Raw genomic sequence first — 16399 nt, forward strand, 5'->3', positions numbered from 1 at the left:
AAGCAGGGTCTGCTCTGGGACTAAGCTCTTGCCACTGGGTTGTTGCCCTCAGGTGCAGTCTGCAGCCCTGGATGAAATGTTCCACCACAGAGAGGACTGTGCACAGAGGTACCACAAGGCTCTGCTGCTAATGGAGGGGCTCCTGAACATCATCACTGAACAGGGGGACATAGAAAACATCAGTAAATGTGAGTATTAGATGCCTTTTTGGTTTTTCCCCAACTAGAACACATTGCCTTTTTAGCTGCATGGATCAGAAATTTCAGTTCCCATCATCATTTTTTTTTCCTTTGGCTCCGTCTTGGACATAGCAGAAATCTCTTGGCTTGTTACAGCTCCTTGCAGCCTGGCCTCCTGCTTTTTCAACAGAAAAACTGTTAGAAATGCAGGTCCCTGTTCTGAGACACATTTTTAGAGCTTCCCATGCAGAGCAATAGCCAGTACTTTGTTGGAACTTTTGATGAAGGAAGTGGTCTGGCAGCAGCAGGAGCCTGGCGTTGGTTTCCAGCCGGAACCATCCCTTGGCACAGAGCACTTGGGAACATGAACCTGCAGTGGCTGCAGGGCAGAGATGGCTGCTCAGCACGGCAAGGGCTCCTTCCAGCACATCTGAACCAGAACTTCTCACCTGCCTGGTTCCCCAGCCCAAGCCTGGCTGGGAAGGCATCAGACACAAACTCCTCTCATCAGCAAGTGCTGGGTGTAGCAGTGAAAGCTGAGCTCTGACCTGTGTGCTGTCCTTGGGCCTCCTCTCCCAGGGTGTCTGCTGCTGCGAGCTGTCCCCTCTCCAGTGCTCTCTCCCTGTTCCCTGAGGGGTGTTGCTCTCCATCTGGAGGGGAAAGAACTGGCTCACTGCTCTGAGCACACTTTCCCTGCCCTTATGGCTGGAGTTTAATCACCTCTGTCACCTCTCCCTTCGGGTGGTGGGAAGAGGGGGTGGGGAATAATCATCATACGTAGGAGCAGCTTGGTTTGGCTCCCACAGCTATCCCAGCCCACCTGCAGCAGTCCCAGCAGTGTTCCCGTGGCCACAGGGGGAGGCCACAGCTGGCAGGGCAGACCATGTGCCTGTCCCCTTTGCTGGCCACCCACTGCCTGCCTCGGGCTAGCATCCAGAGCACTGGATGGTTCTAGTCATCCATGCAGGCAGAGACCTTGGATAGGTAATGAGAGGAGAGATCTCTAGCTCCCAGGCAATCAGTCAGTTAATTATCACCAACTTTCACAGCTGACAGGAGGCTCACTGAAGGAAAACAAAGGGAAACCAAGGTGGTGTGTGGTACTGGAAGGGCTAAGTGAATAGGGAATACTAAGTAGTTTCTGTTGCACTGTTTCTTACCAAACCTAGATCCCATCTTTTGATCCAAAGATACAGTTAATGCATGCAATAGATTTCTTTTCCCAGTTATTATCCTGGTATTGCAAGTTCCAGCTTCCTGATTGAGCTGTTCTCTGATGGGCAATAGCGGGTGTGTGTTTCATTTTAGATCTCAGGTCTATGATTACATATTTCTGAAAAGTGAAATGATAAACCTAGAAATACACCAAGTGTTCCAGTGAGAGGCATGAATTCCAGCAAACATTTAGCTTTTGAAAGATTCTTGGGCTCAGCTAATGAGAACCTGGCACTGACGATGCTGGATGGGATCTCCCAGTGTAAGCCATGGCAAATGGCACTGAGATCCTGAACCATTTTGCCTGCTGGCAAAAGGTACTCCAATAGCAGGAAGTGAATGAATTCTTCCTGGAGGATGGTGATACCTCTGTCAGATCTGCTGCCTCCCAGTTTTTGCTCTCAGATCTCTGACTGTTCAACCCTCTGACCTGTCCCTTCCCAGCAGGGTGTTCCTGGTCAGGTCTTCACTGGTAATGATTCTCAAAGTTCTGGTTAGATTTGTTGAAATTCTACTGTCTTATTTTCCCTGTTTGGTTCAGTCTCCAGTGGTGGTGTTTACATTGACAGGAGAGTGAGAAGCTGATTGCTTGTGCTGTGTTTTTTCCCCAGGTAAGCTGTGCATCGAGCGCAGGCTATCAGCTCTGCTCTCGGGGTTCTGTGCCTGATTTCAGTGGTGTTGTCCTTCACACACCTCGTCCCAGCTGATTGCTTTATTCCCATCAGCCTGTGCTGTGCTGGGAAACCATTCTGGCAGTAGGACACCTGGAGGATGGACTGCTCACTGTTCTGTTTTTGGACGTTTTGGGAAGTTGTTCCACAGACTCAGATTCCTTTGTGGGGACGTGTGACTGCAGCAAGCACAAATACTTCCCTGCCCAAAGGCCGGGGTGAAGACATAGCTGATGTGGAAAGGTCTCCCTCGTTGTCAGAGGGGGTGAAGGATAGAAGTCTTCTTCTTCCCAGCACTTTGAAGGATAAGACTGCTGCCTATCCCGCTTGCTTAAGAACAGGGTATTCCAGTGCTGTGTCCATTGCAGGCAATGGATGTGCTGAAACTGCTGGCTTCAGTTGATGTCCGAGTGTGTCGTTCAGACATAAAGGCCAGTCTGTGTACTTTTCCCTTCCCAGCTGAGAGCCAGGCATCTTCAAGCTCCCTGGAAACTGGAGGCTCCCCTCCACTCTCTCCTTTGTCCTTTCTCCTTGTGTTTATGCCTTGGAGTGTTTGGAGAGGACCTTGGAGTGCTTGGTGAGGAGGGAGTTGGCGTTGTGAACTAGCTCCCACCTCTACAGACTTGCCACGTGAGGCAGAGGATGTGCAGCTGCTGGGAAGCTTGGAAATCTCATGGCTGCTGTGTGGGCTCCCTGTCTGCCTGCCTGGATGGGCAAACAAGGCAGGGAAAGGGGCTGTGCAGGAAACAGGAGGGCAGTAGAAAGCATCACACTCCTGTGTTCATAAGAAGCCAAAATGAATCCGTTCCTCGCTTGGTCCCCCGGCTCAGTGGGATCAGTGTGAAAGACTCGTGGCCTGTCAGCACGTACCTACCTGGAGGAAGCACTAGCTCTGTCCTGCTTTCAGCTGTTGGCTCAATGACCCCTTCCCTGGAGCCCCCCAAACTGAAAACACTAGCTTTGTGAATCAAAGGAGCACTTTACACACTATGGGAACTTTTAGAAGTTGACTTTGCATCACACAACAACCCAGGAACATCACGACTGTTAGGAATGCTGTTCTTTTTATTCCTTTCCTTGCTTCCTGGTTGTTTTATTGCACTACGTGTGTGCGTATATTAATATGTATTCCTAAGAGTGAATATATATTGATATTGATATGGTTTGTGTGTAACTGTATGTATTTAACTGTACTGTATCTCGTGAGTGTGAGGCAAAGAGCACTGCAGAGTCTGTGCTGTTCCTCCTCCACACCAGGCAAAGCTGACTTACAGTCTGGCAGTACCAAGATTTGTTTTTTATTTAAATGTTCTTTTAAGGACAGTCATTACGAAGCTCCATGCTTTTTAAGAGCTGAAGAACAGGCGTTAGGATCCCACCCACTTGGAAACGCATTTTTAAAGAAGTGTTATTTGCTGCTTTGTTTTTGTTTGTTGGTTTGTTTTTTTTTATAAAGAAATCCGGTAGTGTTCAGTTTCATGTTCAGCATTTCTTTCAAGGAGACTCTGTAGCCAAATGTGACTGCGGGTGCAAGTGGCTGGAGTTGTGGTTGAGGCTTTGGGTGCTGTGAGCATGTGTGAGAGGAGAGCTGCCTGCCTTCCATCTGTCTGTGAGAGCATGAGTGTGACGTTCCAGAGTCGTGGCAGTATTGTGGGAGCGCTGGGCAGAAACGCATCTTTGAAAGCAACTTGAAACCTCAGGCTTAGTTTTTGGGGATCTAAAAATACTTTGCACATGGTGGTTAAGTCCTCATTGCTTTTTTTTCCTCTCAAGATTGGCACATTCAGTGTGATACTTTACAAGGGTTTCAGGAGCAACTTCATAGGCTTTGGAGCTGGCTCTGCATTTGGCAACATGGGTGTTTCTGTTCACAGAGCAGAAGTGCCAATAAAGAAAATTAAAAATATTTCCAATTGCCCTGACCAGAGAAGCTTAAGTGTAGCTTTCACAAATGTTTCAATATTTGGCTCACAGTCTGCTGCTTCTGTGGCTGTTTGTGCTTGTGCCTGGGAAAAAAAGGGAAAAAAAAAAAAAAAAAAAAGACAGAAACAACCAACCAAACCCCCAGCCTGTTGTGGACAGGAATGCCGAGGAGACCCAGCCTGCTTCTGTAAGGCTTTGTCCAGCTGTGCAAAGGGCTGTGCTGCAGTGTGGAAGCACCAAGCCAGGACTGACTCTGCAGTACCAAACCCTGCACCCCAGAGCCTCCAGCACAGCCCCCAGGGGCTCCTGGCCAGGAGAGACCCAGCCCAGCCTGGGATCCACGTCTCTGCCATGCCCCAGTGAGCAGTGTGTGTGTGTGTGTGTGTGTGTGGCAAGCTCAGCACTAACCTTCCAGCTGTGCTTCATTACTTGAATGTATCAAAATCGTCCACATTCAATGTATACAAGTATATATTGCTCCAAAAAAAAAAAAAAAAATTAAATTGTGGTTTACAGACCTACAACCGGTATATATGTATGTGTTTGTGTATATACATGCAAGGCTGTGTGTGTGTGTATGTGTGTGCATGGGTAGAGATACACACACAAACACAAACGTGTGTATATATATATATATATATAGGGGTTTTTTTCTCTCAATACTTGAAACTTAGCCACTGTGCTTGAATTAAAAAAAAAATAAAATAAAAAAATGAAAGAAAAATAATAAAAAACCCACATAAAATAACCCCAAAAGTAGGGGAGGAAAAAAAAAAAAAAGAAAAGAAAAATCTGACAGGTGATTTATTTTGCCATCACTTTGGTGACTTTCTTTTTTATCTTACCTGCATGTAGCGTGAAACCAACTTTTTTGGTGAGAAATATTTATTGCTTTGTAGACAATAAGGTATGCAAAAAAAAAAAAAGGCAAAAAAAGAAAGAAAACACCCCAAAAACCAACCCCCAGCCATTGCTGAAGTTGCTAGTGTAGTCCACCTGCTATTGTCATGGCTTTGTTGCTGTTGCAGCATTTGTGTCTGGCGTCTTTAATAGATTTCAAGAAACCTCAGTCTAATTACACGTACCTTCAGGTTTGTGAGAGCGTATGATGATGTTCTTGATAAGGTAATGCTTGATACTTTGTCAACATTTTTTATTTGTGTTTTGTGTGACTTTTTTTTTTTGGGCTTTAAATTGTACAACACCGATTTAAGACAATAAAATTGATTTGAAATTGTTAGTGGTCTTTTTTCAGTCCTTTGTGATCCCAGTTCATGTGGCATCTGAGCGAGGCCTTTCTAAGGCAGGTGGTTCTACTGACCTTGACTTTTGGGGAAAAAAAGGGCAGTTTTCTGTGCCCTTAGCACAGCAGGTGAAGCTTGGGGCAGAAAAGCCACCTTGCCTGAATCCACGTGAAGCCTGTGAATTTGGGAAACTTGAAGCCAGTTGCTGGGTGGGAGCTGTAGTTCCTGGGTTTTCTGTCTGTATTACCTACCCTCTCCTCCTGCAGTGGTTAGGAACTGTCACAAGTTGATAGCAGACCCCTCCCCAGACAGCTGGATTAAATTCCACCTTAAATTCCATCCATATTTCAGTATTTGTAGGATTACACTGTCAGAATCAGCAAGCTTGTTGCTGAACAAAAAAAAAGGGACTTGAAGTGTGATATCATGATAACATTTGAGTATTTTAAATATTTTCCTGCTGTGTTTGTACTCATTGCAATTTTGGTTTTTTTTGAACAGAGTAGGCTTAGAATTCTCTTGCCCACATAGGTTTGCAAAAAAGTCATTGAACATGGCAAAAGGGACAATGAGGGTGCTGAGAGTGTTAGTCCTGACTTCAGATGCAGGACAGGTCCCAGTTCTGGGATTGGAATACTCTAGGAGGAAAAGCTAAACCCTACGTCTGGGATGTGGGAGAGGTGCTGAATTAATTAATCCAGTCCTTCCATTCTTGCAGAAATTTCAGCAATGCAGCTGTAAACTTTGAGAATACAAATATCATAATTCCACCAAACATTTCCCAAAACTCCACTTGCTGAATTCTGTGTTTGTGTTATTGTTGCCTATGAGCATCACAGGGGAAAGCTCTGCCCACCAGGCTGTGTGTGATGCAGCATCACCCCACAGTTACTGCACAGTGTTGTTTTTTCGTAAGAAAAATCTTATTACAAAATCATCATTTACCATAAGCTGGAATTGTTTGTTTTTTTTTCTTGCTCTGCCCTGTTTATAACCTCTGTTTCCTGCCCCTGCCTTTCCCATCCCAGGCAATTGCTCTGTGAGAATGTTCCTGCCTAGAAACGCTGGGTGCTTGTTGATGCTGACTCACATGCAGGGACGGTGGATCCCTTCTCCCTGCACAGCTGCAGCACTGTCAGGGCTGGGGACAACTCAGAAACTGCACTTCTGGTAATGAAAACATGGTGCACAACCTGGGCAAGACCCCAGGGCAGCCTTTGGAAAGCTGGTTAGAGCTGAATAATTATAAATGCTGCTGTTTCTTAAAGTTTGACAGCTCAGGACACTTGGGTTTTTTGTTTTTTAAGGGTTTGGGGTTTTCTTGTTTTTTTTAACATTTTTTTCCCTTTTGTAGAAAACCCTTGTGTATTTTTGTTCCTTGCAGCATGGGATAGTAGTACAGAATATATACATGTAAAAGTTTCTGATGCTGAGGGTAAGAGGCGGGGGGTTTCTTTTGAAGCTGCCCATTAAGAATCTCAAAGGTTCGGGTGAAAACACCAGCCAAATGAAAGGTGAACCACTGTGTCACATGCCAGTGTAGACAGAGAACTCTCTGCTGAATTCATGGGACTCTTTCACAGGCAGCAGAGCAGAGGGGAAAGTGCTAGCTGGGAAAACTTCAACAACAGAAATACACAGTCTCTTGTAAAAGCACTGAACCATGGGACCTGGACAGTTCAAAAGCACCAGTGGAAATTGCACAACTTTCTAGATGTTGACTGTAGCGTCATGCTGCTGTTGATTTTAGGAGAAAACAAACCCAAGCAATTCTTCCAGGGCATTTGGCTTTGTTCCTGCATTTTATATTTAGTTGTTGATAAGTACGTCAGCAAAAACACACTCATTCAACTCTGAAAGATCAGAGGTGACAGTGACATCAAGGAAGCAGAAACGGGTGGGTGTGTGTTGAACCAAGGCCATACAAAGATCAATTATTCTGCTTCCAGCTCTTTTAAAGCTTTATTTCACGAGCAGTTAACTCCTTCACAGCATGTTTGAGCTCTCTGGTTTGAGCATCTCTAATTTGATGTTGGCTTCTCTGCAGTGGCCCACTGTGCCTGGTCACCTCACACTCCAGGGAGGGAAGGATTGTGTGCAGGGAGACAAAACCCTGGCATAGCTCTGCAGGGCAGGAGCTAATGCTCTCCAGAGAAATGCTAGCAGCTGGATTTATTTAGATTTATTTCCATAAATGTAGCACTAAGCATGGGTGCCATTCCCTGAGTGAGGAATGGCACGTAGTGCAGAGATGAAAACTTCCCTGGGACATTTCTTTCTAAAAACAGCCTTTTTAGGGACAATAGAACCACAACCACCTCCCCCCCTCCTGGGAGATGAAACCTGGCAAGGGATTTGAATGAAACATGTTAAATAGTGTATTTCTAAGAAGGAGCTTAAGCATATGTCAAACACAGGTTTCCCCTTACCATGGACAGAGTGTAACCGAGTTCCCAAATGTGCACAGTTTTTCTTCATGTTTCCACTAATGCCCAGTACACAACTGCTGGGGGGAGCAGCATAAGGTGTTCTTTGTCCCTTGAGTTCAGCTTGTCACCCGTTCCCAACATGGATGTAAATGGCTTTTAACTACAACATGTGGTATCTCCTGAACCTCTAGTGCCGTGCAGCAAAGTCCTTAAACTCACTAAACATCAGTTTAGCTGTTTTCTCCTTCTCTTTAACAGAAAACAGTTGGAAGGAAGCATCTTTCATAACACAGTGTTTCCTTGGAGCCTTTTTTATTGATTTAGAATAAATTTTATTTCTCTGTGAATTGAAAGCGCATCCTCTTGAAATAAATACCTCGTTTTTCAAAGCAGGCCTGGGGGAGGAAGGTGAGAAAGTTGCTTGGGTGACATTGCCACAGCAGAGCAGGAACAGGCTGCTCAGGGAGGGGACAGCCAGCTGGAGTGGGGCCCTGCTCTGCCGGCCGGAGGGGACAGCCCGCAGTGTCCCCGGGCTGGGAGGAGTGGGAGCAGTGCCAGAGGTGCCAGCTGTGGGGCCAGGGCTGTCTGTGGGTGCTGTGGGACACGGCAGGGAGGTGGCGGTGCGCGCTGCCAGAGCCCCATCTGCAGGCGGCCGCGCAGTTTGGGGCGAGAGCGGCACCGACATCGTCACGAGAATTAAAAGAACTGCCGAAAAACAAACAAACAAACAAACAAACAAACAAACAAACAAACAAACAAAAAACCACAAGGCAACCCCTCCGTTCTGCAGCCGTTCTGCTGGCTGCTCCACAAAGCTCGGTTGTGTGTGAGCCGCACATGGTTGATTCCTACAGAGCTTTGACGGTGCTGATTTCAGTGAGAGCGAACTCGAGGAGGGTCTGTCCCAGAAAGCACCAGCAGCGACAGCTCGGGTGAGCCACTTCCATTTCTGCTTGCTTTTGGTAGCAGGATAGAGAAGATAAATGATACATAGGTGCTTCAAGATAAAATAGGTAAGTTAAAAAAAGGAAGAGGTAGTGTGTGCTGTGGCAGGTTAAGAACACAGCTTGTGCTGCCTGTTTTGAAGCTTCTTGGCTGGTCTTAGAAGTGGTAAGGAGCTGGGACACCAAAGCTCTTTCCCTCATGAGATATCCATGCAAGTCTTTTTCCTATCCCATCACTGTTTTCCATACTGACTGGTGCCTTCTTCCCTTTCTCACATTTACTGAAATGAGCCAAACTCAGAGATCAGGCCAGGGAAGGATGAGGAAGGGATGTAGTGGACAGACAGGCCAACTGCATAAGCTCCACTTCCTAAGGAAATGAGGCAAAAAAAGATTCAGACACCCTGGCTGCAGTGTTAGAGAAATTTGTATTCCTGTTTCCCTTGGCAGCAGCGCTGCACTGTGATGGGCAGAAGTTTTATCACTTCTCTAAGCAAAGTGCAGCTGGGACCCTATGATGAATCTTCCCTTTGCTCCATCCCACTCCTGAAATAACTCTGAAGTGTCAGTTAAAAAAGGACGTGCTGCATTTCTTCCCCTTATTAGCTGAAAAAACAGGCCTGTGATACTCTGGCCCTCTTGGAAGTGTCAACTTTTCCTTGTTCCATCTGTATGGATAAATGGAGCTCTCCTACAATCCCACAACATGCCAGGGAACCTACGTCTCCACTGGGTAGCTCCATCCTACAGAGCACGGGAACAAAAACCTATTCCAGGTGCATTTGGCTTTTTGGGAGGTACATGCTGTGTGGCCTGGTAAGGGCTGCACAAAACAGGAGCACAAGGATTGCTTGAGCGAACTGGCTGGAGGAAAACCTGAGGGGAAGTGGAGCAAGAGGTGCCCATGGCTTGACATGAGAGAAGGTGTGTGGAGAAGGGGACCGATCCCTCAGGCATCCCTGTGGGAAGGGAACCGTGAGCTCCTGCTGCAGACCTGTGTGCCCTGTGAGCTATTCCCCCGCCTTGTGCTCGCCTCACTGGGACTGCAGTGCTGTCAGCGCCCGTTCCCCACGGAAAAGGAAAAACGGGCTGCTTCACTTACACAGCCACCACATACCGCCCGAACGTTAGTTTGCCTTTCCCCTGCTTTTCCGCGATTTAACAGTATGACAATTTTGGGATGCGGGGCTGAGCAGGGCAATACCCCCACCCTGGTCACTGCCAGCACTGGAGCAGGGCTCGCTCTCCGGACTGGGAACCCCGGAGCAGAGGAGCTCTACGCGCCATCCCTTTCCGCGCTCCGAGGGAGATGCGGGAAGGGCCGTGTTTGCTGTACGGACGGCGCCTCCCTCAGCCCGCCCCGCTGCCCTCACGGCGCCCGCCGCCTTCGCCCTGCCCGCCGTGTCCCCGCGCGGCCGCCGTACCGCTCACGGCCGCGTCCCGCGCGGTGCCGTCGCTGCGCAGCGCCCCCGTAAGTGGCGGCGGCGGCGGCGGGCGCGGGGCTGAGGGCGGCGGGCGCGGCCTCTCCCGTTCGGTGATCCCGGAGACGATGCTGCGGTGGGGGCTCCGTGTCGTGAGCTGCGGCCTCTCCTCCCCGGGGAGCGCGGCGTGCGCCGGGCCGTGGCGGCGGCAGCGCAGCGTGGGTACCGCCGGGCCCTGCTCCGCCCCGCTCCGGGGTCAGGCCGGCTGGGCCCATCGCCGCTCGCCCCGCCGGCCTTGTCAGCCGGCCCGCCGGGTGTCCAGGCAGCGCAGGCCCTGCCTGCCTCCTCCAGGGAACGCTGGCACGGCCTTGGGGGGGACAGGGATGCTCGCTCTTCCTCCCTCCGACTTGTTAATGTGCTGTTCCCTTCTGCGGCCCCGGGGATGGAGCCGTCGCTTTCTCCCCGAGTTTTGTGCCATTCGTGCTCGTCCCATCTGCGGTCGTTTCCTCTGCAGGTTCTTACAATGGCTGAGGATTTGATAGCAGCGGTTGCCAGCCCGACAAAGAGACTCAACAGCAGCAGCGAGGTGGTTCAAAGGCTGGAAGAAAACGGGCATCAAAACAAAAGGTTGAAAAGCGATGCGGATGAGGAAGATGCAGAGGATCAGAATAAGAAGTCACCCAAGAGGAAGATTGTGCTGTTGATGGCATATTCAGGGAAAGGCTACCATGGCATGCAAGTATGTGGTTTGGCAAAGCAGCATTTCCAGGTTTTTTTTTTTTTCCAGTTTGTTTTGGAGTCCGTTAGGTTTAGTCAGAGTGCCTGGGTAGGGAAACAGTTCAGCATTTGCAGTGTGAAAAACCGGGGCAGGGGAAGTGTATGAATGGGTTCAAATGGCTTGGTAGTGACTTAATTTTAGAAATTCAGTGGTGCATCTGTGATGATTCTAGGGACAGTGCTTTGTTCTTAGCGCCAGACCTGCCTGTGCAGGGTGGTCTGTGGCACGGAGCTGGCAGCGAGAGGGTGATCCTGCTCCATCTGCTGCTCCTCTCCACGTACTGCAGGCTCCATACACTTAAAGAATACTTCAAAATCTCCAGGGCATAACTGACAATCTTGCACACAGACAGGGAAGGGAGTCTTTCGTGCTTATACCACAAAGGAGTTTTTTTCACCAGCAGTAAATCGCACGCTTACAGGCACATCAGGTGAACTGAGCAAAAGAACCCAATCTGATTTCTAGAAGAAAAATTTGCAGAGGCTGGGTTTGGAGCAGCAGCTGTTAACTTGCAGGTGCTGGGACAGTATTGGTGCTGTTCATGCAGTTGAAAGAATCATCAAAAACCTCCAGAAATGCTGCACAGTGAAATTAGAAATGAGCCTTACTTGCCACTGCAGTAACACCTAAATCAGAATGATGTTTTATTAACACTCTGGTAAAATACAGTTGGACTTACTAGATAATAGCTGTTAAGGCTGTGAAGGAAAGACTTTAAAAGAATTTCATAACAATGTTTGATTAATGAAAATTCCATCTTCATTTATCCAGTAATTGCGATTTGTTCTGTTTCTTATTTTTGTTACATATGGCCTCATAGAGAAACGTGGGATCTTCACAGTTCAAGACAATTGAAGATGACCTAGTCTCTGCCCTTGTTCAGTCAGGATGCATCCCAGAAAACCATGGGGAAGATATGAAGAAGATGTCTTTCCAGCGGTGTGCTCGAACAGATAAAGTAGGTTGGGCAGGGCTGTGCTTTCCTAAACTCTGGGGTTTTCACACCTCTGCTGCTGGGATGGACTGGCAAAGCATTATTTAGAAGGAGATCCAGCAGCAAGTGCTATTTACAGTGAATGTTGCTTGAAACTTCTCTTTTTTTTCACTATTAAATTAAAGTACAAGCAAAGAAACTTGTTATTCAGCTACTTCAATTCTGCAAGTGCTATCCTAGAGCTTCCAAAGTGCATGATTATATGGCCTACTTTTATTATTTTATTATAAAAAATGACCTGTTGTTATTTATTTATTTATTTATTTATCTTTATTATGAGACCTAGTTGTATGGTTTTTACAGGGTGTGTCTGCAGCTGGACAGATTGTGTCACTGAAAGTCAGGCTAATAGATGACATCCTAGAAAAGATCAATAATCATCTCCCTTCTCACATCAGAATTCTGGGTAAGAACACTGAAATGGGCATAGAAAATACTTTTAAGAAAGGCTTTCTCCTGCAGAAGGTCTCTCCCTTACCATTATATGTTACTTATAAGGGATTTAGTTTTAACACACTTCTGTTAGCTTGAAATTGGGGTTCTTTTGAACAAATCTATTTTTGTTTGTATTTTGTTTAAAAAATATTCTTGTTGGTAGTAGTGAGATAAAAATCAGTCTGTAACCTCCTGGTTCAAAAACTTAATGTCACTTTTAAATCCAGGCCTGAAGAGAGTCACCGGGGGATTCAACTCCAAGAACAAATGTGATGCCAGGACCTACTCTTACATGCTGCCAACATTTGCCTTTGCCCATAAGGACCATGAAGTGCAGGAAGAGCTTTATCGGCTGGACAGAGAGACCCTTGAAAGGGTCAATAAACTGCTGGCCTGCTACAAAGGGACACACAACTTCCACAACTTCACATCACAGAAGGGCCCCAGGGACCCCAGTGCCAAGCGGTACATCATGGAGATGTACTGTGGAGAGCCCTTTGTCAGGGAAAACATGGAATTTGCAGTGATCAAAGTGAAAGGCCAGAGTTTCATGATGCACCAGATCAGGAAAATGATTGGCCTGGTGATAGCAATTGTGAAAGGTTATGCTGCTGAGTCCATCATGGAACGTAGCTGGGGAGAGGAGAAGGTTGATGTCCCCAAAGCCCCAGGACTCGGGCTGGTTTTGGAGAAAGTACACTTTGAAAAATACAACAGGCGTTTTGGGAACGATGGGCTGCATGAGCCACTGGAGTGGACAGAGGAGGAAGAGAAGATTGCTGTTTTCAAAGAGCAGTATATCTATCCTACCATTATCAACACAGAGAGGGAGGAGAAATCCATGGCAAACTGGCTAAACACCCTCCCCATTCATGACTTCAACTCGTCTGCTGTTGAGATGCAAACTAACAACAAAAATGCAAAGGTAATGACTGAAGCCGTTATTTTACAAATGGTAGCTGTCAACTTGAAACTGCTCTTTCCTTCCTAACGTTTTTGTTTTCCATGAAATGCCGTGGAAGTGACAGCCATCTGGAATATGAAATGTGTATAATCTTTTCTGTTTGTGCACTTGATAATAATGGAATGAACTGTACAAAGCATCGTTTCTACAGGGTTTTACAGGGAGTAGTTGAGCAGGAAGGAAAGCTTTCAGCACAAGCAATTTGCATAATCATAAACTGGCAGCAGAAATTGTGGACACATTGTCAGCCTTTGCTGTTGTGAAAATGTTTGGAGTCTAGGTTTCAGGCTGACAATTTTGCTTTAAATACCTACTGGCTTTTTGTGTTCTCTGATTTTGGGCTAATTCTCATTTTATTACTAGATAAGGTTTGGGATCAGGGAAATTTAGGACCAGATCTTTTAAATTAATCTGCCATGAGCTCAAAATAGGCCATCAGAACAACTTCTGAGTAACTGTGATATTTTGGAATTGGATTTATGTCAATAGGAACTCCTGTGAGCTGTAAGGTGCAATACAACAAAGGTGTAGAATACATTTTTGTTGAAAAGGAAATTTCAGTTAAAGGCTGGCAACTCCTTGAAGGATGAATGATGGGCAGGGCTAAAACTTCTGTGTAGTGCAACTCTGAAGAAAATAATGGCCTTTGAAAAAAGAATCTTTAAAATTAGCTTTACTTTGTGTAGCAAATGGAGAATATTTGGTTTAATTATGTCTGCCATTTTTTTGCTTGAGTTCAAGAGACAGTTTCATCACATAATGTAAGACTTACAACTTTGTTGAATAGTACAAGCAAGATACCATGAGTTTCTCAGGGTTATTTTTGTACTTGTGGTAATTTTTTTCTGAATTCTGGGTATGTGAGAGGGGTATTTGTGACAGGAGATCACAGCAAAAACGCTGTTAGTTTGGTTAAATGGGACCCAAAAAGACCGTGTGGCTCAAAGTCCTTTACCTGGTGGTGTTGGCAGGACCTGGTGCTGCCAGGTTCCCAATCCCTGACATATCCACATATCCCTGGAAGGAGGCAGGTTCTGCTCCCTGCAGATAGACCCGACCAAGTTTGGGTTTGGCATCACAGTTAGCACAAGCTGTCTGGGAAGGATAAATAAGGCATGATATGACAGACTCTGCTGAGATTTTGCAGGCTGTTTGCACTTCAGTGAGCTGTGCTTGCTGGTATGAAGTCAACTGTGTGAGTGGCTTGGAATTTGTTTTGTAGTAGGATATTAAATTGCTGGTGTTAAATTTGTGGGATTTGGTGTTTTCAGCGAGTGGTGGTGAGGGATAAAAAAGGGTAACTACAGACATACAGTCTGTAAATATATACTATGCTGGCTTCTCTTTATAAAAATACTTTGATATCAGTCATATCAGACAAAGCACTTAATTAAAAAAAAAAATCCCCCACGTTAATTGCACCATATTGCTTTACTCCTGAGGGAGTGGTTCCCAGAGAAGAACTCTGACTTCGGTCTCATTGTAAGTTTCTAACATTTGTAGTTTTTCCTTGGCACTACCTTGTGCAACTGACTTCACTTTTAAACAAGTATTACTGAGCCCTGGCTTATCTGCAATACAGGATGGACATAAATTCTCTGCAGCAGACAAAAGTCTCGAATCTTCAGACAATGTAACAAGCTTAGCTTTTGAGGGACTTGCATAAAAAAGCATTTAACTTGTCTCACCTGCATTTATTTTAAATATCAGCATTTCATGTTGCTGTCCCAGTTTTAAGTTTCCTACATACTGCAGGCTGGAATTATGGAGTGGTAAATGTAAGTGAGAAGAAATTTCCTCTGCTGGTAATTGTAATCCAAAGCACATTTTTTGTTACAAGAAGCATCTTTACCACTACAGATGTTTACTACAATAGATGGGTCTAACCATGAAGTTGGGGTTCAGGACTATTTTCTTACACTTGTGGGGAAGTTTAAAGTCAGTATCTTTGATTTAGGTCAGTCTGTGGATATAAATGCAACACTGACAAACCATTTTGTGTTTTGCTTTGCAGAAGAGCAGCGATCTTGAAGCCAGTGATGGTTGTGGAGATGATTCTGACTGAGTGGCTGGATGTGGGACTCTTGCTGCTTGCAGTTCCCTTTGCCTACAAAAAAAGTGGCCTTTCTAAATACAAGAGTCCAGTGAAACAGGAGTTTATGTGCTTGCAGAACGAGGACTGGATGCCCAAGAGAAACTAGGTGGGCCAGACAGTGCAGCAGAAAAAACAGAAGCTTTTTATACCACTGACCAATTCACCTGACTGATATACTTGAAAACAGTGTAGTGGGAAGGTAGCTTCCTAAAAAAATCTTGAAATGCAGGATATCTTAATTGCTATTTGAATAATGTTTTTATTATGTTTGCTTGGAAAATAGCATTTTAAATATGTATAATCTCTACATAAAGATGGGGAAAATCATTTTAATATACTCTTCTGTTATGAAGTTATGACTTCGTGAGCTTTTTTTTTTTAATGATTTACCTTTACTTAAATTGAATCTTTAAGCTTTTATTTTTCATGTCATCCGTGGTTATGGATGGTTATCATTCCATGTTATGGAATAACATGCGTGACCCTGAGATTAACTCAGTTGCAGTGTGGTGCTAAAAATGCCAAGGTTGTGGATTCAATCCCTTTATGGGCCAGTCACTTAAGAGTTGGACTTGGTGATCCTTGTGGGTCCCTTCCAACTCAGAATATGCTGTGGTTTAGAAGCTATGCATTAGGAACTCATTATCATGCTGACTGCTATGAACTCTTTTGGTTTTGAAACAAGTTTCTGTGTGTTGTAGAATTTTGCAGGTCTAAAAGAAATGATTCCTTACTCAGTGAGAGGGCTTCAGTTTGGAATGTGGACTGACCAATATATTCCAAGATGAGACCTTTTCTGTGGGAGGTGCCATCCTCTCAGCCCTGTCCTCATGCTTGGGCAGGTTCAAGGATATAAATCCACATCTCCAGGTGTAGCTGGGCCTTTGCTGCCTGAGGTGTAACCCAGAAATCCTCTTGAGCCATCCACAGGATCCAGAGTTGAATCGACTTGGATGTGTGAAAGAAATGGTGCTGAATTCTCTGGGCTTTAATCCGGCCTGGGTTTGTGAACTCTTCAAGACCATCAAGCTCCTCAGAACAGGGAATGTGTGCAGTGATATGGGAGGTGCATGTCTGAGCACTGCCATTTTCTGGCAATCAATTTTA

General features: G+C 45.8%; 2 protein-coding genes across 7 annotated transcripts in view; both read left to right on the forward strand.

Annotated features, from left to right (window-relative positions):
- Positions 1-5228, forward strand: part of ULK1 (unc-51 like autophagy activating kinase 1) — a 77348-nt gene extending 72120 nt beyond the window's left edge. For all 5 annotated transcript variants that reach the window (XM_062504496.1, XM_062504499.1, XM_062504497.1 and 2 more), the window contains 2 exons: positions 53-188; positions 2006-5228. In XM_062504496.1, the coding sequence (XP_062360480.1) occupies positions 53-188; positions 2006-2061 (192 nt within the window). In that variant the 3' untranslated portion in view covers positions 2062-5228. The remainder of the gene's footprint in view (positions 1-52; positions 189-2005) is intronic.
- Positions 5229-10154: 4926 nt separating this feature from the next.
- Positions 10155-15841, forward strand: PUS1 (pseudouridine synthase 1). 2 transcript variants are annotated; one of them, XM_062504231.1, is made up of 6 exons: positions 10155-10244; positions 10541-10765; positions 11625-11762; positions 12102-12204; positions 12461-13158; positions 15212-15841. In XM_062504231.1, exons 1-6 carry the CDS (start codon positions 10155-10157, stop codon positions 15260-15262), a joined length of 1305 nt encoding a protein of 434 aa, XP_062360215.1. In that variant the 3' UTR covers positions 15263-15841. The 2 variants fall into 2 exon arrangements, with proteins under 2 accessions (XP_062360215.1, XP_062360216.1); XM_062504232.1 differs by lacking the exon at positions 10155-10244 and having other exon boundaries at positions 10546-10765; positions 15215-15841.
- The last annotated feature ends 558 nt before the right edge of the window (positions 15842-16399 follow it).

Source organism: Cinclus cinclus, chromosome 17 (assembly GCF_963662255.1).
Source record: "Cinclus cinclus chromosome 17, bCinCin1.1, whole genome shotgun sequence".
Classification (NCBI taxonomy): Eukaryota; Metazoa; Chordata; class Aves; order Passeriformes; family Cinclidae; genus Cinclus; species Cinclus cinclus.

What these genes read in the sequence shown, in the direction of transcription:
- PUS1 (XM_062504231.1), top strand. Translation starts at nt 10,155, where the DNA reads ATGCTGCGGTGGGGGCTCCGTGTCGTGAGCTGCGGCCTCTCCTCCCCG. An exon ending in CGTGGCGGCGGCAGCGCAGC is followed by an intron (nt 10,245 to 10,540) that starts GTGGGTACCGCC and finishes TTTCCTCTGCAG; the next exon opens with GTTCTTACAATGGCTGAGGA. An exon ending in AAGGCTACCATGGCATGCAA is followed by an intron (nt 10,766 to 11,624) that starts GTATGTGGTTTG and finishes ATGGCCTCATAG; the next exon opens with AGAAACGTGGGATCTTCACA.